At 42.3% G+C, this 21,520-nt stretch overlaps 1 protein-coding gene across 1 annotated transcript in view; it reads right to left on the bottom strand.

Moving 5' to 3' along the window:
• The window catches only part of bean1 (brain expressed, associated with NEDD4, 1), a gene marked incomplete at both ends in the record, with an annotated part of 68,191 nt that extends 47,103 nt beyond the window's left edge, over nt 1–21,088 (bottom strand). The window contains 4 exons of the mRNA XM_084075498.1: nt 16,207–16,250; nt 18,240–18,370; nt 19,610–19,612; nt 21,056–21,088. Coding sequence (XP_083931624.1) covers nt 16,207–16,250; nt 18,240–18,370; nt 19,610–19,612; nt 21,056–21,088 — 211 coding nt within the window. The remainder of the gene's footprint in view (nt 1–16,206; nt 16,251–18,239; nt 18,371–19,609; nt 19,613–21,055) is intronic.
• Between the last annotated feature and the right edge of the window lie 432 nt (nt 21,089–21,520).

The following is a 21,520-nucleotide window of genomic DNA, read 5'->3' as shown; positions in this document are numbered from 1 at the left end:
TAGGTGAAGCACGCATGGTCACACACAGGTTGCAGTGAAGTTGTTTTAACCCATTAAAACCGGGAAATCATCTTTGTCATTTTAGATTTTAGCTATATATATAGCAACATACGTTTTTCAAAACACTCTCATGATTTAGAACAGTGGTTTAGAACATTGGTTCTCAAAGTGGGAGGCCCCGGGGACCCCCAGGGGTCCTTGGGGGGGTTCCAGGGGGTCCCCAGCAAAATGTGTTAATATAGTAATAATTTCAACCACTTTAACCTTTTATACTTTGGCTATTCAAAAATAGCATATAATAGCGATAACATTTGTAACTCAAATCTTCTTCTGGGGGTCCCTGGAAAATATTATTTTAAGATGGGGGTCCGCGGCCAAATACATATCATTTTCGGGGTCCTTCAGATGAAAAAGTTTGAGAACCACTGGTTTAGAACAGTGGAACATTTTTGAAAAAATTTTGAAAGTGTTGAAAAATGTTGAATCATTTTCTTTCTTTTTTTTAAATTTTACCACAGATCTTCTCTTCTGGGTGTGCCTGTCACAAAACATTTTCAGATGGGGGTCTGCAGCCAAGTACAAATCATTGTGGGGGTTCTTTCTTCCCCTTCATCCATCCATTCATTCTCTCATCCCTTCATCATGGCAGGCACATGGAAAGCAAGATAGAGCCAAACTACAGGGGAGAGAGAGACAACGGAATGGAGAGAATAGCACGGATAAGAGAGAGAGAGAGAGAGAGAGAGAGAGAGAGAGAGAGAGAATGATTGGAGAGTGTCTGTTGTGTTACAACTTGTTAAGAGGTGAGAAGACAGCAGGAAATGACTTATTTCTCACTCTCTCTCACACACACACACGCACGCACGCACGCACATGCACACGCACACGCACACACACACTCGACCTCTCTAGTAACTGAGTAATCACAGCTTATTTCCCAGATTTCAACAGATGGTCTCCTTGGAAATGTATGTGTATGTATAGTGTGTATGTGTGCGTGCGTGCGTACGTGCGTGCGTGCGAGACAGAAAGAAGTGGCCAAAGGTTCAATCTTCCGGCGCGCTGATTGACCGATCACAGCTAGATTTAAAATATCCACTATCCAATCACAGTTGGATTTGCGACGCTTATTGACCAATCACAGCTGCATCTATTGTACTCGTGGACCAATCCCAGCTTGATCTGTAGTTTTTATCGACCAATCCCAGTGTGATTTACGCGGCGTGTGTGCAATGACCCCAGTGCAACAACAGAGGTCTGGCAGGATGGATTTTCAGGCTGGCTGCCTTTGAATATTTATCATCCGTTCATTAAATATGAATTCAAATCATACATATATTTACATATTTTCTCACTGTGTGCAGCAAGAGCAAACCTATAGAGACCCCACCAATGGTGGAAGAAAGTATAGTGTGATGTTTTACTTAAAACACTTCAAGTACATTTACTTAAGTACTGCACTAATCTAAGATCTGCTATTTTCAAAAGATTTTTATACATTTGAAAATGAGACATTCTGCGTAATGAGTACTTTCTACCTTTGGTACTTTAAGTCAATTTCGATACCAATACTCTTGTACTTTTACTCAATTAAATGTTGAATTCCGGAATTTTACTTGTAACAGAGTATTTCCATATTGCAGTATTAAGACTTTTACTTTTTTCCCACCACTGAACTTCATATAATTGGTCCACGCTTTGAGCTTGTAGATCTGCTATTTTAGCTATTTTTCTATTTGAATCCTGAAAAGTAACAGTTTTAGACATATGACGAAATCATGTTTTGTATGTTTTTTTACGATAAAAAAGGAGTATGTGTAGCGCTCTAGTACTCATACCCATCCTGACACACACACACACACACACACACACACACACACACACACACACACACACACACACACACACACACACACACACACACACAGCTGACCACCTGCGGTTTCTATTAATTGTCTATATGGGGGTTTGATGGGGGGGGGTCTGGTGAGCTGGAACGGCGCTGATATTTTCTGACCCGCCGGGCCGTGAAATCTGCCTCATATCCATTTAAATAGATTCTAAACAAAATAGAATAAAACATTTAAATCCATACGCCCTCATATCCATTTAAATGTATTTCTGTTTCATTTAGATTGAAATAAATAGCCTCACAGTGCGCCCGGAGGAGAGCAAGGACGGACGGACGGACAGACAGACAGAATATCGTCGCTGTCGGGCTTAACCAGTGGTTAAACCAGTGGCTTAACCACATTTCTTACTTAAGTAAAAGTATCAATACTGCAATGTAGAAATACTCCGTTACAAACGAAAGTCCGGAATTCTAAATTTACTTGAGTAAAAGTACAAAAGTGTTGGTATCAAAATATACTTGCAGTACAAAAGTCAAAGTACTCATTGTGCATAATGTCCCATTTCACAAGTTCAAAATGGATCACCACTTGATATAGCAACATACGTTTTTCAGAAAACTGATTCAGAAGACATTTTTTGAATCGGCCTCAGGTCTTAATCGAATGTCACGCAAACAAGGCAAAAATAGCCGATCTACAAGCTCACACCACGCCGCTGAGCCTGTGCATCGGCTATTCTTGCTATTTATTAAAAGAAAACATGCAAGAGGTTAAGTGTGTGTGTGTGTGTGTGTGTGTGTGTGTGTGTGTGTGTGTGTGTGTGTGTGTGTGCACAGTGGTGGAAAAAGTTCAAATTCTTTACTTAAGTAAAAGTACCAATACTGCAATATAAAAATACTCTGTTACAAGTAAAAGTAGAGTAAAAGTACAAAAGTATTGGCATCAAAATGTACTTAAAGTATCAAAAGTAATACTAAATATTTGAAAATAGCTGATCTACAAGCTGTGAGCTTGTAGATCTGCTATTTTCAAATAGGCTATGTATAAAATAGGTTTAAAGTGGTTAAAGTATGTTTCATTAAATCATAATTTATACATTTACTAATCATATAAGTAAATGTACTTAGTTACTTTCCACCACTGTGTGTGTGTGTGTGTGTGTGTGTGTGTGTGTGTGTGTGTGTGTGTGTGTGTGTGTGTGTGTGTGTGTGTGTGTGTGTGTGTGTGTGTGTGTGTGTGTGTGTGTGTGTGTGTGTGTGTGCGTGCGTGTGCGTGTGTTTGTGGCTTTTATAAATATTGAACTAAAAGGATCCCTGGCTAATAAGCCTTATATGCCTTAGTACATTATATTTGACCTCTATACTGTAACTAAAATTAAAAATTAAAAACACCATAAAGGTAGGGTAAGTGATATTTTGGGGTATTTTCTTTTGCTTTGTTAAAAGGTTAAAGTACTATATTCTGATAGTAATCATTGCTACAGAGTGTTTGTTCGGTCACAGGGGTCTCTTTAGTAAACAGAACATAGTACATTTTCAGGTAGGTGACAACATCTAAGCCAATCAGGAGAGAGCACTGAAAATGCATGTTCTGTTTAATAAAGAGCTGGAGAGACATGGGAGACTCCTTTTACTGAACAAACACTCTATAGCAGTACTATCAGAATATACAGCTATTTAACACTGCTACTGAACAAACACTATAGCAATGAGTGCTATCATAAGAGCTATTTAAGCCTTTTTTTTTTTTTTTGCTATAATTTTTATCCCGCGATTTTTGTAACCCATTTTTTTCACCCGGTGCCAATTTCCTAAGTGATCCTGGGCGCTACACCAGCCCTACACCAGTCCCCCACAGCCAGGGAGGCCAGGGCCGAGCTCATGCTTCCTTCAGTGCATGAGAGCCAACTGACCTTCTTGTCACCTGACAGGGGGGAGTTTCCCTGGTTGGACGTAGCGCGTGGAAGGAACACGTTATTCCAACCAGTTCCCTTCCCCTCCATCAGGCGCCCCGGCTGTCATGGGGGAGGCAGTATAGCGACCAGGATTACTACATGTTTTTGTGAGGGTATTAACTACCCTAGGAGACACGGGGAGAACATGCAAACTCCACACAGAATAGGCCCTTTCGCCAACCCCACCCTGGGTATGGGCGCTGATGACGCGGAGGAGAAGACACGCCCCCAGCGCCCACAGCGTCCCCGGTGGGAATCAAACCCAGGACCTTCTAGCTGAGAGGCGACAGCGCTACCGACTGCGCCACCGTGCCCCTATTTAACACTTATTTTAACCAAAGTAAATCACTTACCCTACCTTTAATATTTGATTTATTTTAGAAATAGTTCATCTTTTCCTCAAGGAAACAACGCCTGTCGCAAGTCGATGATGTCATTTGTCCATGTGTGTGGTCCAGCCCAATGGAAATGTATGCATGTGCAAATAAAAACATATTAAAAATATTGTTTTGATGCTCATATTAAGCTTAGGAAGTATTCAGTTGGTTTTAGGTAGCACGTGTATTCCAAGAGGCCTTGTGACTAAATCATAACTGCATTGGAACGATAGGCTCTATTCACAGCAGCCATATTATCACTTCCTTCACAGGTGTTACCGATGATACTAATGAAGGCTCTGTTCCATTTAGTGTAGCACAGTGGTTTCCACGACCCCCATAACTCTGAGAGTGTACAAATGGAACCAAATGGACCCTTACGGGTCCATTTGGTTCCATTTGTACACTCTCAGAGTTACACACCTGTAAGGGGCCATTTGGAAGCCCATGAGGGTCCCTGGACCCCAACTGTAGACCCACTGGTGTAACAGAGTGTTTCCAGTGGGCCAACATGCACAATATCAGCACCCTGACTCTGTTTGACCAGAATGGAACAGAGCCTTCATTAGTATCATTGGTAACACCTGTGAATTTCTTCACAATATGGCTGCTGTGAATAAAGCCTATTGGAACACGGCTTCTTTTCCTGTAAAAGTAATAACATGTCTTGGACATACAAGGTTTCCACGTGACAGTGTTGATATTATGGGACAGATAGATAGAGGGTAAAATGCCGTTTGAACGCAAATTATGTTTCTTTTTTTTTTTCTCCTCATTTCCATCGCCACGGGAACGTCATGATTGATGCGCTGACGGCGGGAAGTAAGGCGAGACGGGAGGGGGGGGGGGGGGGGGGCGACGACCATGATAGATTGCTGGATGAAGATGATGATGATCAGTGGAGTAATGTAACGTAAGTACATTTACTCAAGTACAAATACTTAAGTATAATTTTGAGGTACTTTTACTTTACTGGAGTATTTACCATTGTCTTTTACTCCACTACATCTCAGAGGCAAATATTGTAAGCTTTTATCTTTTATCCACAGCTCTATACAATGTGCATTAGTTCTCAATATGTGGGTTGGGACATAGTAGGGCGGAATTTTGATACCATAGTGCACTTGGTGATACAAGCGTGAAATTTGGCACAAATGTCCTTCATATGACCCTAATTGATAATCAACCTCTGGCCACGCGGAATTCCTAAAATTTCAAGATGGCCACCACCAGTTTTCAAAATGGCTGCAACTGGGCCAATGTGTTGGACTATATCGCTTTGCTGGGGCTTATTTTAATATAAGAGAATACGTTCTGGAGGTATTCCTACCAAGTAAGATCAAAAATAACATTAGGTTCCAATATGGCGGCATGTATTCCAATATGGCTGCCGATAAATTGCAGAAATGTGCATCTGCTTATGGTTTATCCACATGAGCTTGTAGTACATGTATTTGTATTAATTACCATACACAGAATCCATTTATGGAACATTTGAAAGTGAATTATTAGCTTGGTAAAGCTTAGTGCTTACTTTTTGTTTTGTTATCAAGTCATTATAAACACATTTTCATTTACAATGGTTGCTGGGCAAGTGACAGGCCAATGTACTAGGAACTGCAACCACAGAGGGGTGTGCAGATAGGTGTTCACTCTCCATTCCGACATATCACCACTCCGACCAGTGGCTTCCGCGTGCGGTTAGGGTTAGGGTTAGGGTTAGGTATAGGGTTCGTCAACGTCGGAAAGGCGACATGTCGGAAAGGAGAAATGCACCCGTGCAGATAAGTCCAAACTTAAAGCATTTGCAGTGTCCAGAACATGCTATTTTACATCCACATCGTGTCAGCTTCTGGCATAATTTGGCAAACAGGACTGCACAAGACAAGAGTGACTGGCCCCATATATGTCCTGCTTGGAATGCACTTCACTTGCATTCACTTCCTTGTAGGAACTACTTCTATGAAGTTCTATCGTACATGAGTACTATGAACTCCTCAATGACTTGCATATGTTTATCATTTATTGCAACAGGTGTTGAACCTAATTTGGAGAAGTTGTTTGCCATGCTGACCTTTTTCCCTTTCCATGGAAGGACGAAACTGTGTGGCATCACCTGAATGCATGAAAGAAGCAAAGACCTGATGACTTTGATTCAATAGCTGATGCAATTTCCTGCATCTGAGATCCTTCCCTCCTTCCAAAGGCAATCCACAGCTAATTCAAGCCAAGTCTTTGAACAAGTGAAACTGTTACATCAACAATGTCAGTATCTGAGGCAGAGCTGCAGAGGATAGCATCTGACACATCATGATTCGCAGCTCAGATACTGACGTTGTTGTCATAGCAGTTGCACTTGTTCATATTAAGTATGTCTGAGACTTATTGTCAGTATCAGCTGAGAACGCAGGGGTCTTATAGACCCCCTGGTATTGCTGAGGTGGAGCGCCACACTCACCGTACCTACTCATACACTGATCCTGATCGAACCTATGACCATGTGATCCGAAGGTGAAAGCTCTACCGACTGAGCTACCCAGACACAAAGACTTGGCTTGAAAAAGCTGTCGAAGGACCTCAGATGGATCCCTCTTCATGAAAATGCATCAGCTATTGGATCAAAGTCATCAGGTCTTTGCTTCTTTCATGCGTTCAGCAGATGCCATACAGTTTTGTCCTTCCACGGAAAGAGAAAAAGGTCAGCACCTGTTTGAGAAAATATCCCTATATATATCTACGTTTTTGTATTTATTGGTGAACATATTGAAAAGTCTGTTGCCCTAGGTCATTAAAAAGCTACCAAATCACTTTAAAATGTGCTATAAATTGATTCTGTGTATGGTAATTAATACAAATACATGTGCTACAAGCTCATGTGAATCTACATTTATGCAATTTATCGGCAGCCATATTGGAAAATATGCCGCCATATTGGAACCTAATATTATTTTTTTTATCTTACTTGGTAGAAATACCTTCAGAACATATTCTCCTATATTAAAATAAGGGGAAAACAAAGATTTACAGCCCCAGCAAAGTGATATAGTCCAAAATATTGGCCCAGTTGCAGCCATTTTGAAAACTGGTGGTGGCCACCTTGAAATCTTAGGATTTTTGCGTGGCCAGAGGTTGATTATCAATTAGGGTCATATGAAGGACATCTGTGCCAAATTTCGCGCTTGTATCACCAAGTGCACTATCGTGTATTGAAAACGGCAAAATTCCGCCCTACTACACCCAACCCATGATTTTAAGGGGGTCCCCAGATCATTAGCTTAATGTGCAACGTTGTTTTCTCACTCAACAGTAAACACACCAAGTGTATACAAGGTATCTGCACGTTTCTAAAGGCACACTTAAGGACTTTTAAGACATTTTGAATACCTCTAAACTGAGAAAATAGCTGATCTACAAGCTCACAACGCCTCACAAAGCGAGGCGTTGTGAGGCTATTTTCACAATATTTATCTGCGGAACCAAGTCAAACTAAATGTAATGCCTCAACTCCTACAATTTCATGTGCTTATCAGGGTGGGGGGTCCGCAGTTCAAATATGATTATTTTTGAGAACCACTGTGCATTACACATTCACACACCGACAGCAGAGGAAACCATGAAAAGCATCAAATCAAATATTTGCCAATGCTTTTGTACTTTTACTCAGGTAAAATGGTGAATAGAGGACTTTTACTTGTAACAGAGTATTTCTATCTTGTGGTATTGGTACTTTTACTTGAGTAAAACATGTGAGTATTCCTTCCAGCAATGACGATGATGCAGGCAGCCAAGCGAAACAGAACAGAAGATATTCCATTTCTAACCTCACACACACACACACACGCACGCACGCACGCACACACACGCACGCACACGCACACGCACACGCACACACACACAAACACACACACACACACACACACACACACACACACACACACCATCTGAAAATCGGAAGAGAAGATTTCTGTTAAAAATTCAGAATTATTTAAAACACTTTCAAGATTTTTCAAACAACGTTCAAAAATAGCAGATGTACTAGCACGCTGCGCAGCTTGTTTATCGTCTATTTTTAAATAGCAAAGGAAACACATTTTTCTTGGGACCCTTTCGGAACCCCTCCAAGGACCCCCGGGGGTCTCTCTGGACCCCACTTGGAGAACCACTGGTCCAGAGCACTCGCATGCATCGTTTATAGACGCCTGCACTAGGGGTGTGCCGATACACTAATTTCACGAAACGATACGATACGATATTGGGCTCACAACTTCGATACGATTTCGATACGATACGCACTTTTTTATTATGAAAATATATGGGGGATATAAAAAGCAAATGCAAACAAATAATTCTGTTTTTGCATTATTCAGACATGCAAACTTGTAGCTTTTCAGCTACAATTGCCGTTTTGAATCCAAACAGGGCAATAGTGTGACACCTGACCCGAAAAAAACCCAACATGTTGTCACCCTTTTCACCTCGGGGCTGTTTGCATGCCTGATTATTATTATTGTAAAAAAAAACGATACATATCGTCACGAAAACGTATCGCGATATGTCGCGGGACGATATATCGGCACACCCCTAGCCTGCACCATTTGAACCAATCAACCAATTGCTGTGCTTGAATCGTGTCAATTTCCTGCTGAGAGCAGTTTTTCTGGGACTTAAAAATGTCTATAAATGTCAAAACAACAGGCTCTATGCACAACAGCCATAGTGGCAAGAAATTGGGCCTCTTCCTTACTTCCTTCACAGGTATTACCAATGATACTAATGAAGGCTCTGTCAGTGTGGCACAGTGGTTCTCAAACTTTTTAATTTCAAGGACCCCCATAACTCTTACACGCCCGTAAGGGGCCATTTGGAACCCCCTCAAGGAACCATGAGGGTCCCTGGACCACACTTTGAGACCCACTGGTGTAGCAGAGTGTTTCCAGTGAGCCAACATGCACAATATCAGCACCCTGACTCTGTTTGACCAGAATGGAACAGAGCCTTCATTAGTATCATTGGTAACACCTGTGAAGGAAGAAAGGAAAAGGCCCAATTTCTTTACAAAATGGCTGCTGTGCATAGACTAGCCAAATGTAACATTCTCTGCACGTCCTCACGGCAGATCGCAACGTGAAACGTTGTGAGCTTATACTGTACATTTGCTATTTCTTGTGACTTGACACACAACAAAGTGTAACAGGGTTTAAGCGGTACATCTCTGCGTCTAAATATGGTTTAGCGCCCAGTGTGAACCTTGACATGCAGTGATGATGAGACACACACACACACACACACACACACACACACACACACACACACACACACACACACACACACACACACACACACACACACACACACACACACACACACACACACACACACACAATTCAATTCAATTTCAATTCAAAAGGCTTTATTGGCATGAGAAAACATACGTTTACATTGCCAAAGCAAAAAGCACAATACAACAATACAGCAATACAATCAAAACAAAAAATGTACATTTGAAAGTCAGAATCTTCAATAGATCAATTTCTATGTACCAAGATCACTGGGTGCAGGTATAGTGCAGGAATATACACAATGATTAGTCTTTAGGGTGGTTGTGTTCCGTTCGATATCCTTCTCCTATCACAACAACTCACGAATCTTGCTGCTGTGTTTGCACATTGTTGTACTTCGCCCAGCAGATATGGGAGTTTTTTGTCGTTGGTCATGTTTTCAAAATCTCTGTGTGTGGTTGTAATCTGTGGGAAGTATGTGTCTCTGATGTCTTGGTACAATGGACAGACGGTTAGGAAGTGTAGCTCGGTTTCCACTTCCTTTTGTGTGCAGTGGGTGCATAGTCTGTCTTCTCTCGGGATACAGGTCTGCCTGTGACGACCTTTCTCGATCGCAAGACTGTGCTCACTGAGTCTGTATCTAGTTAAGATTTTTCTTTGTTTTGGGTCGGTCACGGTGCTCAGGTATTCTGCCACTGCGTATTCTCTGTTTAGGGCCAGATAGCATTCTAGTTTACTCTGCTTTTGTGTTGCTTCTTTCCAATGTGTCAGGTAGTTTTCCTTTTGCTGTTTTATAATTTTGTTTGGTCCGATGGGTTTTCTATCTCGTGGCTCTGTTTGTGTTTGTGCCCGGAGTTCCATGGCCAGCTGGCTGAGGGGGCATCTCTCTAGAGTTTTGCTGTGTGTGAGTGCTACACACACACATAATTTCAGCTCCAGACTTTCATGGTTGACAGCCTCTGTCAATCTGACCACAGGAAAGCTGCATTATCTGCCACACACACACACGCACACGCAGGCACGCACACGCACGCGCAGGCACGCGCACACACACACACACACACACACACACACACACACACACACACACACACACACACACACACACACACACACACACACACACACACGTACACACACACACACACACACACACACACACACACACACACACACACACACACACACACGCGCGCGTGCGCGAGCACGCCAGGCCTCTTTGTTTGTCACTCTACTCGTCTTTTATTCCTCCCTCTATTCCCTGGTTTCCAGTGGAGGGAGGGAGGGATGTGAGCGGAGGTCTGGAAGCCCCCGGGGCGAGCGAAAGATTTCAGGTGTGAAGAGAGAGGGAGAGAGAGAGAGAAAAAACACGCGTGAATTATAGATGAGAAAGAAAGAGAGAACGGGGACCGGAGAGACAGAGAGAGAGAGAGAGAAAGAGAGAGACAGAGAGAGACAGAGAGAGAGAGAGAGACAGACAGACAGACAGACAGACAGACAGACAGACAGACAGACAGACAGACAGACAGAGACACGGAGAGAGACAGAGAAAGAGAGAGACAGACAGACAGACAGACAGACAGACAGAGACACAGAGAGAGAGAGACAGACAGACAGACAGACAGACAGACAGACAGAGAGAGAGAGAGAGAGAGAGAGAGAGAGAGAGAGAGAGAGAGAGAGAGAGAGAGAGAGAGAGAGAGAGGGGGGGGGAGTCAGGCAGACAAAAACAAAGGGGACATCAAAAGAGAGAGAGAGAGAGAGAGAGGGAAGAGCGACTTCATCTATAGTCTGTGGTACTATGGTGTCGCTCGCCCCAAAATAGCCAATCTTACAACAGGCCAGGGTTTCTCAAAGTGGGTGACATGGCACCTTGTAAAATGATTTTAAATAATGTTAAACATCAAGCACAAAGTTTTTTTTTGTTTTCAATCACTTCCATCACCAAAACTTCCATCCATCCATCCATCCATCCATCCATCCAAGACGATACATCCAGCCATTGTTCTCAGAGTTAAACACGCCCTCATTATTTATTTAGATGGATGCTGCTATAAATGTATCTCAAGGTCTCTATTGTTTCAAAGCTCAGTCCGCAATATCAAAACATATATATATATATTGGTAGTTCATTCTCAACCTGTTTGCATTCATGAACCTTTCTGGTAAAGGATGGGGATCATGGCCTTTTTATCAGTTTCAATCCCCTTATCGATCCTCCTTATAGATCCCACTCAGGCGTCATCAATACTTCCGTACTCGGACAAATGTGTCTGTCTGTTTTTTATTTTTACACACCATTATAATGTTCTTATTTTGATCGTAAGACCCAATAACTTAATGTCAGCCTCCAGGTTTGCTTCAGAATATGTATGACACTGGCCATATTATCACTTCCTTCACAGGTGTGTTACCAATGATACTAATGAAGGCTCTGTTCCATTTAGTGTAGCACAGTGGTTTCCACGATCCCCATAACTCTGAGAGTGTACAAATGGAACCAAATGGACCCGTAACACTCTCAGAGTTACACACCTGTAAGGGGCCATTTGGAAGCCCATGAGGGTCCCTGGACCCCAACTGTAGACCCACTGGTGTAGCAGAGTGTTTCCAGTGAGCCAACATGCACAATATCAGCACCCTGACTCTGTTTGACCAGAATGGAACAGAGCCTTCATTAGTATCATTGGTAACACCTGTGAATGTTTTCATAATATGGCTGCTGTGAATAGAGCCTATATGGCACATTAGGAGTCCACTAGGACAGTGGTTCTCAAACCTTTTATTTTCAAGGACCCCCATATAACTCTGAGTGTGTACAAATGGAACCAATGGACTATCTATAAAGAATATCAACAAAAAATAGACTGCCGTATATTGATATCAAAACATTTATTTTGACAAGAATGTCCACCACAAGCCAACATGGCGATGAACCCTGACCCCACCATCGTCCCTTTTCTAATATTAGTAGTTGTTGGCAACTCTGTGCTAATCTGTCACTTTCATTACAATTCCACAGACAATCAAAAGGTAGAGTTAGGCTTCTACTGAGGTTCAATATTGAAGCAACATGCACATGCAAGCCATTACATTCATGTTCCTTGTGTTTACCGCTAGTTGGCAAGAAATTCAACATAAGTCAAAATCAGTGTTGCCATGTCCGCTAGGCTTATAAGCAACTTTGAGCTTGTTTTTCTGTAAAGACGCAGTTGGTAGTTGCGGGGTGCGTTTTTTGGGCTTGTTTCTTAAGTGCTGTTTAAACCAAGTCGTTCTCAAACATTTTCATGTCAATGACCCCCAAATTAATATGTATTTGTGCGCTTATCCCCGTCTGAAAACATTTTGATCACACATTGTTTTCTGCTGTGTTGCTTTTCGATGTGTCCACTGTATAAGTTTATTGAGCTATCTAAAGAGAACAAAGTAGGCGATACTGCCGAGACAGAAACCAGTGTTGCCATGTCCACTTATTATAAGCGACTTTGGGCTTATTTTTCTGTGAAGTTGCTTGTAAATATTGGTAGTTGCGGGTTGCGGTTTTATGTTTTTTTTTCTAAAGTGTAGTTGATTATTTGGACTTGGGCTTCACAATTTAAAAATGATTTTAACCAGTGGTTCTTAATTATGTTTATGTCATGGACCCTCAAATGAATATGTATTTGTCCCTAACCCCCATCTGAAAGTACCAGATTTGTGTTGTTAGTGTTTCAAAAATCCTCAATATTTCACATTTTACTTCACTTTTTACTTTACTTACAAGATTGTTAAAAAAAATAGCAGATCTTGTAGATCGGCTATTTTCAGTGTATACAGTAAAGGTTTAAAGTGCTCATAATGGCCTAGTGCAAGTCTTCAACATGGGTCCTTAACGCCAAGGGGGTCCACGAGGTACTGCAGGGGGGGGGGTCCGCAAAATTGTTGCTTAATTAGACAATAAAAATAAAAATAAATGATATATACATATATATACAAATATTTGATATATATGTTTTTAAATATCCATTTGTCTTCATATATTTCTTTAAAACATTTTCCACATTTATGTATTAAATAAATGATGATATCTATAAATTATTCTATCCGTTTTGAATAGCTTGTATACATGATTATTGTGCAATTGACAGATTGTTGTTCTCGGTTAATAAGGTATGTTTATAAATGGCAGTGCGGCCACCCTACTCACTGTACCCTGTACATGTTTGTTTAAAGGGACTACACCATGAATTTTAACTTTTTCTTCTTTTTTGTGTGTTTTTGGTCTCCCCTACCTCTCTTCTATCCTCAAAAATACCCCAGTTTGAACACTCAGGCTTTCACAGCAAATCTGGGGTTTTCTGTAAATTGGTCTAAAAACAGGCCAAACTGATTTGGTCCCCCTGCCTACGTCCCGTTTTTCAGTTCCAACCCCAAAAAAAAAAAAAAAAAAAAAAAAAATATATATATATATATATATTTTTTTTTTTACTTTTTCCACACAGAACCAGGAGATAACATGCATACAAACTGTCTCCATAGCGCCCCGTGCCAAACAGGACAATGTGGTATTGCAGGTGAAAGTGCTTTATAAGCCAGAGAGAAGTTAGTTGGAATGAGTATATCTGAGGCTTGATTTAGGCTCAAACCTTTTGAAAAACGTTTGAGGGACATAAACAATATGATATTAAATATTATTATTTTTTAAATTCATGGTGTAGTCCCTTTAACATAAAAGCACGAATATATTAATCTGTCTATTCTTTTTAATAGCTTAGTATTGATGCACAATAACATGTATGTTTATGAAACACAATTGTATACATAATTATACAATATATGGGGTAGAGGTAGGGTAGGGGGTCCCTGCTCCATCTCCCCATCAGTTTGGGAAAACGTTGAAGACCCCTGGCCCCCGGTGCTTCTTTTGGGCTTGTTTTCCTAGACCTGGTTGCTTATTTCTCTCACACAATCTGGTACAGTCTATGGACGATACATGCCGCTGTTTAGATGCCTCAATAAAATTATACAGTGTGCTAAAAAAATCCGAATTGATTGGATAAAAACCTGTGATATGTCTTCTTTTATATTCCTGAGCCGATTATCTGACAAAGGACACAATCGTTCAGAAATAGTGTTTGTTCACAAGCTGGTCCAGATGGCTGCCATAGACTTCATAGTATTTCACCAAACTTCCTGTTCCAGTTTTGGCTCCCATGAGCATCAATGGCATCTGCTATGCAAGCAATGGCGTCGGCCCGCCCCCTAGGCTGTCCCTTCCTTGTTTTCTAATTTCCTTGGTAACGCTTGTATCTTGAGTTCATTTGTTTTTCCCTGGATTCGGCGAGACACAGTGGTTTCAACGTGCTCTAGCAAAGTAAGGGACAGTTCCGGTTTATTTATTTTTTTCTCTGCACAGCGAACAGTGAGCCCCTTTGTGTTGTGTACCAACCGTCTGACAATCGATCATAATGCATATGAATGTTCTGTGGCCGGTTGGGGAGGTGGGAAAGATGTGCGTTTTTGACAAAATATGCTGCGACAAGGAAAGTTACCTCATGGGTGAAACATTCTTTCTCTGGTGATCGGCCGTGGATACTGTGTGTGTCTACACACACGATCCGACAATCATCACGGATCTAAATTTTCTGTGACCACTTGAAAAGGTTATAAAACACGAAAATCGCTCGCAGTGGGTGAGTTTATTAATGTACATACTCTGGCAGTGAAAGAGTTAACATACATATGGTTGGCCAAGCTTAGAGTGACATATAGTGCTCTGTTCATCGTTACAAGATTTTCAGGCTGAAAAATCTATGACATTGTAAAAGAAGAAAAGGGAACAACCCCCCATATTTTTAATGTATTTTGATTGATGAAATGATTACCACCTATCTCCAAAGACATATGCTGTTTCTGCTGGACACATTCTCAAACATTTTGAAGGACCCCCAGTGTACTATGCATTAGGCCCCCTGGAGACACCTCAAGGACCCCTGGGGGTCCCCGGACCCCACTTTGAGAACCACTGCTGTACAGACATAAACACCCACATCATGTCTGGATTAAGTTGTCTGTCCACCAAAGCCTTTCTTCCCAGCTGAAAACGCCATGGCACTCACCTAACAACTCCTTCAACACGCCATGGCACTCACCTAACAACTCCTTCAAAACGCCATGGCACTCACCTAAAAACTCCTTCAAAATGCAATGGCACTCACCTAAAAACACTTAAAAAAAACATGGCACTCTTCTAAAAACACTTCAAAACACCACAAAACACTTCAAAACGCCATGGCACTCACCTAAAAACTCCTTCAAAACGCCATGGCACTCACCTAAAAACTCCTTCAAAATGCAATGGCACTCACCTAAAAACACTTATAGAAACCATGGCACTCTTCTAAAAACACTTCAAAACACCATAAAACACTTAAAAACACCATAAAACACTTCAAAACACCATGGCGCTTGCCTAAAAACGCTTCAAAACGCCATGGCACTCACCTAAAAAACGCCCAAGGTTGAAAATATTTCAGTTCTCAGCAAGCAAATAATAAAATGCCACACGTGAACCGAACGCAACGCAGCCAAGTGCGGACTAGTCACTTAGCGCCTCGTCGCGCTGCTGGTGACGCAGCACAAGGCCCCCTCCTCTTTTCCCTCTACACCAAAACCTCTTCAGCCGAAAATAGACGATCTAGAACGTTGAGGAAATGAAGGTGAAGAAGAGAAAGACGGTGAGCCAATCAGAGAAGAGTTCTTACCTGAGCAGATTAACTTCATTAGCATGAAGCCACGTCCACACAGCCTACCGCCGGTACATCGCAACACACAGGACCCCAGCCGCAGGTGGTCCGGAACACACAGCACTGCTGCACACACACACACACACACACACACACACACACACACACACACACACACACACACACACACACACACACACACACACACACACACACACACACACACACACACACACACACACACACACACGGAGAAGGGATGAAAAGAACAAGAAGGCAACAAATGAGAGACAATGAAGGCAAATGGAGAGAGAGAGAGAGAGAGAGAGAGAGAGAGAGAGACACAGTACACATGGCCAGCTGTTTATAAAGCCCCAGGCACTGCATGCACGTGCATGTTTTTTTTATGGCTCTTTCCAGAACATGGCCCCAGGGTCTAACTGTTCCAATCGATACCTTAAGCCCACGCATGCACACGCACACGCATACGCACGCACACGCACACACACGCACACACACACACACACACACACACACACACACACACACACACACACACACACACACACACACACACACACACACACACACACACACATACATTATGGCATATTACACGCACTAACAACAATAGTACTGCAGCCACCACTAATACTACTGGTGTTGCACTGATGTGATAATAGGCTCTATTCACAGCAGCCATATTATGAAGACATTCACAGGTGTTACCAATGATACTAATGAAGGTCTGTTCCATTTAGTCTAGCACAGTGGTTTCCACGAGTCCCATAACTCTGAGTGTACAAATGGAACCAAATGGACCCGTAAGGGGCCATTTGGAAGCCCATGAGGGTCCCTGGACCCCAACTGTAGACCCACTGGTGTAACAGAGTGTTTCCAGTGAGCCAACATGCACAATATCAGCACCCTGACTCTGTTTGACCAGAATGGAACAGAGCCTTCATTAGTATCATTGGTAACATCTGTGAATGTCTTCATAATATGGCTGCTGCAAATAGAGCCTATTACTCCATTTCAGTCAGATCACTCACAAATAGATTTTATTTATGAAGCGTAAACACAAGTGTGAATATTATATTTGATCCTGGCGTCGAGTCTCAGCTATACATTACTGCCTGCTCAGCACATTAGAAGACAACCATTTAAGAGCAGGGAGCTACGATATACTCATCTCTGTCGGGTGGAAACCTCAGTATGTCCAAAACTGTTACTTTTCAGGATTCAAATTGAAAAGTAGCAAAAGTAGCAGATCCACAACCTTTCGAGCTTGTTGATCTGCTACTTTTGATGCTTTTGTGTGATGCTGTAGTATATGATCAAGTAGGGCGTTCATTTAAGAAAAAAACACAAAAAGTTTAAATTTGGAGGTTTTCTGTCTATTAAATCTATCATGGTTAAAATGGAGTTTGAAGTTACAATTGGTTTGTATAGGAGTCTGATAAAATGAATATCAAGTATCTAAATACTGAATCAAAAAACTTTAAAACTGTTGTGGGTGCTCACAAAAGCCTGAGAAGTTAAAATGACCCCAAACATGTTTGAGTGAAATATCCCTTTAATACTTCCTCCGATCTAAGTCACTCTGGATAAAAGAGTCTGCTAAATGATTATATTTTAATTGTAAAATTGAGACAAACAGACATACATACACAGTATGTATGTATACATACACAGTATGACAGACAGACGCGGGGTACTTACAGGTTCTTGAGTTTGTTCCAACTCCAACCTCGCTCCACCATCCAAAGAAAAACGTGACCAACAGTGGAACAGCTATAGAAAGAGCGAGAGACGAAGAGAATGACAGAGATGGGTAAAGAGAGAGAGAGAGAGAGAGAGAGCAGCATTAAGGGAACGGAGGGGAATCTACGTAGAGTTGTCACAATCATGACATTTTACTGAATGATACATTTTTTTACAAATAATTGTGATTAGTAATAATATGCTCCTTCACTTGGAAAGGAGCCAGCTTAGGTGGTTCGGGCATCTTGTGCGGATGCCTCCCAAGCGTCTCCCTAGAGAGATCCCACTGGGAAGAGACCCCGTGGCAGACCGAGGACCAGATGGGGGGGATTATATCTCCACACTGGCCTGGGAACTCCTCGGGGTCCCCCAGGAAGAAGTTGCTAATGTTGCTCTGGAAAGGGAAGACTAGAAATCTCTGTTGGAACCATAGGCAGTAAAAAGAATGGACACAGTGACGTCCATTGGTTTCTACAGACGCCTATTGGTCCGATGACACCGGAAATTAATGCTATTGGTTGGGTAGCTTGTCAATCAAGAGCGGGGGCGGGGTATGACTGCTATTGGTTGGGTAGCTTGTCAATCAAGAGCGGGGGCAGGGAATGAATGCTATTGGTTGTGTAGCTGGTCAATCAAATCATCCCGCCACTCCTAGATTATACCCTACTTTATACTTTATGTTCCGGATCCCAAACCTAATCAGGATACAAATTTTAAAAATACTTTCTTTTACAGACGAACACATTTAGGTACCGTTTGTTTCCTCAGAAGGCAACTTTGAGCGCTTTGGATATGATGGCCTTTTTTTTTTTTTTACCCCTTTTTCTCCCCAATTTAGTCGTTATGCCAATTGATTCCTCCCCACACACTTGTCGTATCCTACTGACTCACCTGCCAGTGAGGAGCCCCCACTGGGAGGACGTGGCGCCTCCGCCCTACTCCTCGGGCACAACACTCCTATCTGTATTGTGGCAACCCAGGGGTAGTGGAGGTAAGATTCACAATAAAATAGGAAACACGGAGTCAGATGTGGTATAACTTAAATGGTCTTTATTCAAAAAGGTTCTGGGAAAAGGGGTGGTGGGTCAAAACTCAAACGTAGGAGACTTCTTGTCTTGGGGCTGTGGCTCTTAGCCTATGGGGGGCTCTGCTGTCTTGCACTGACGTCCTTCCACTCGTGATAGAAAGTGTGTTGCCTGCATGCTGTCTGGCTCCAACTGACTAACCAACTGCATGGGAGCTGGTGACTTAAGTACTCAGCTGGCTGATTGTCAGATGGGCTGCAGGTGTGACCACAGCCAGCTTACCTATTGGCTGCAGGACCTGGACAGGAAGGAATACGCCCTCTATTAACTGGCCCAGCCTGGGCTTGACTGACATCTGAGGCTGATCTTCCCCTGCTTTACCACAGTATATATGTACATATCTATATTTGTTCCATTGAAACGGTATTCTCTTTTTCTTTCCTTCTCACGGAAAACTACAAAATGGTGCTTTACACACCTGTACACCTGGGATGTGACAAATAAAACTGCTTGTGATTATGAGCCGTTTCCCGACTTGAGCATCTTCTGAGTAGGTCTAGTGTACGATAATACCCAGATTAGTAATAATCTGCTTACTTTTAACTCACACTACAGTGACTGTACAAATGGACCTTCTGTGTAAGACACAAGTAGAGAAACACAGAAGAGCAAAATGGAGAGATGAAAATATGATAGATGAGAGACAGAGAGAAAGAGAGAGAGAGAAAGGGAGAGAAAGAGGTCCAGAGAGAGAATCAGGTATAGCCTGTGGTCATAACAGTTCTATTTCTCTCTCTCTCTCTCTCTCTCTCTCTCTCTCTCTCTCTCTCTCTCTCTGACAGTGTATTTGGCCTACATTGCTTCTGTCATCCATTCAAGCTGTCGGCTGAGGAAACGACACAGATCTTACAAGGAACTCAGGTTTCTAAGAGAGGGACGGACAGACAGACAGACAGACAGACAGACACACACACACACACACACACACACACACACACACACACACACACACACACACACACACACACACACACACACAGTGGGGTCTGATGTGGTCAGAGGGTGCATCTTGTGACCACGAAGTCACAAGTTCAATCCCCACGGGACAGGCCAGTTAGAATGATGCTCTCAGCCATTAGGGGGTTTGGTCGGATACATGACCAGATCCAGAGGTGTAATGTAACGTAAGTGCAGTATACATTTATACTCAAGTAACTGTACTTTACTTGAGTAATCGAGCGCAGCGGTAGTTCAGGTATAGGCACGGAAGGCAGAAGGTGGAGGTGGACACACTCAGCCTCACACGTCTCTCCCCATTCTCATTCGCTACGTTACATACACGTCAAAGGAGAATTTTGCCCTAAGCGTTTTCCTACCTTGATTTGAGGTAGTTAAGTCATGATGATAGTGGTTCAGGACCCCCAGTTCATAACGAGCAAAGTTCTCCATTTCGGGGACCCCCCAAACCGCAGCTCAGAACGGACGTCTTTAGATCTTGGCTAAATCCGCTTATTTCCGCCGCTCGAAAATAGTTTTTTCTTGTATATATCTGTAGTGTGTGGTCCGTCTGATGTCACTGCTAAGCTATTGCTACATGGGCGCCGCCATTTCTGTTTACAGGTCTGTTTTACTGAAATCACGTTTTAAATCTTGTCTCGCGATACTTCCGCCCGCCATTCTGGAGACCGGAAGTCAGATGGTCTTTCCACGTTCAACCTCACTCGGCTCCCTTCATTCCCATTCGCTAACACGTACACCCTCAATCTTATGGTTCATTTAGGCCAGGGGTGTCAAACTCATTTCGGGGTAAGGGTAAGGGCTGCATTGGCCGAAAGGTGACTTGATGAGCGCATGTTCACTTGCACAGCTGTCACGTGGCTTTGTTTTTCAGCCTTGTTTTTCAGCCTGTTCTATCAGTCTCTGCTATAACTACAGCTGCCTATATGACTTATATGACTGCCTAGAGGAATAGCTATTGCTTAGGCGATATTTTAAGCAGAACACTGTTCACTCTTCATGTCACTCTTCATGTTCAGCATCGGTCACAGCTCTGTCCCTGCGGCTGACTGTTATCAAACTCCCTCCACCTCCCCAGCCTCCTCCTCTGCCATCTAGGTTAAACGTATGATTCTGTGGATTGTATGATTGTTATATGTGTGTATCTTAACTTATGCCTTTGGAAGGGCTCAATATTTAAATGTTTGTTTCAGTGGATTGTATGTTGTATTAACTTGTATGTTGATGCATAACTCTGTATCTAATGCTCTGCTTCAGGGGGGGTTAGTGATCTCAGATTCTGTGTCATGCTTTGGCAGATTATCTGTAGTGACACAGGATTTCCATTTCTTTATACTTCTACTCCACTACGCCTCAGAGGTAAATATTGTACTTTTTACTCCACTACATCTCAGCGTAGGCCTGTCACAATTATTACATAATCGCCTAAGCACAATTATTAGAGATAATCACAATTATTATGCATAGTCGTCATAATCGTTTCAGAGTTTCATACATTTTTTTTTAAATGTGCAGATATAGCAGAT

The sequence above is a fragment of the Gymnoscopelus microlampas genome (genome assembly GCF_963454915.1).
Source record: "Gymnoscopelus microlampas genome assembly, chromosome: 13".
NCBI classification, from domain to species: domain Eukaryota; kingdom Metazoa; phylum Chordata; class Actinopteri; order Myctophiformes; family Myctophidae; genus Gymnoscopelus; species Gymnoscopelus microlampas.
This window is presented reverse-complemented; position numbering and strand designations above follow the sequence as displayed.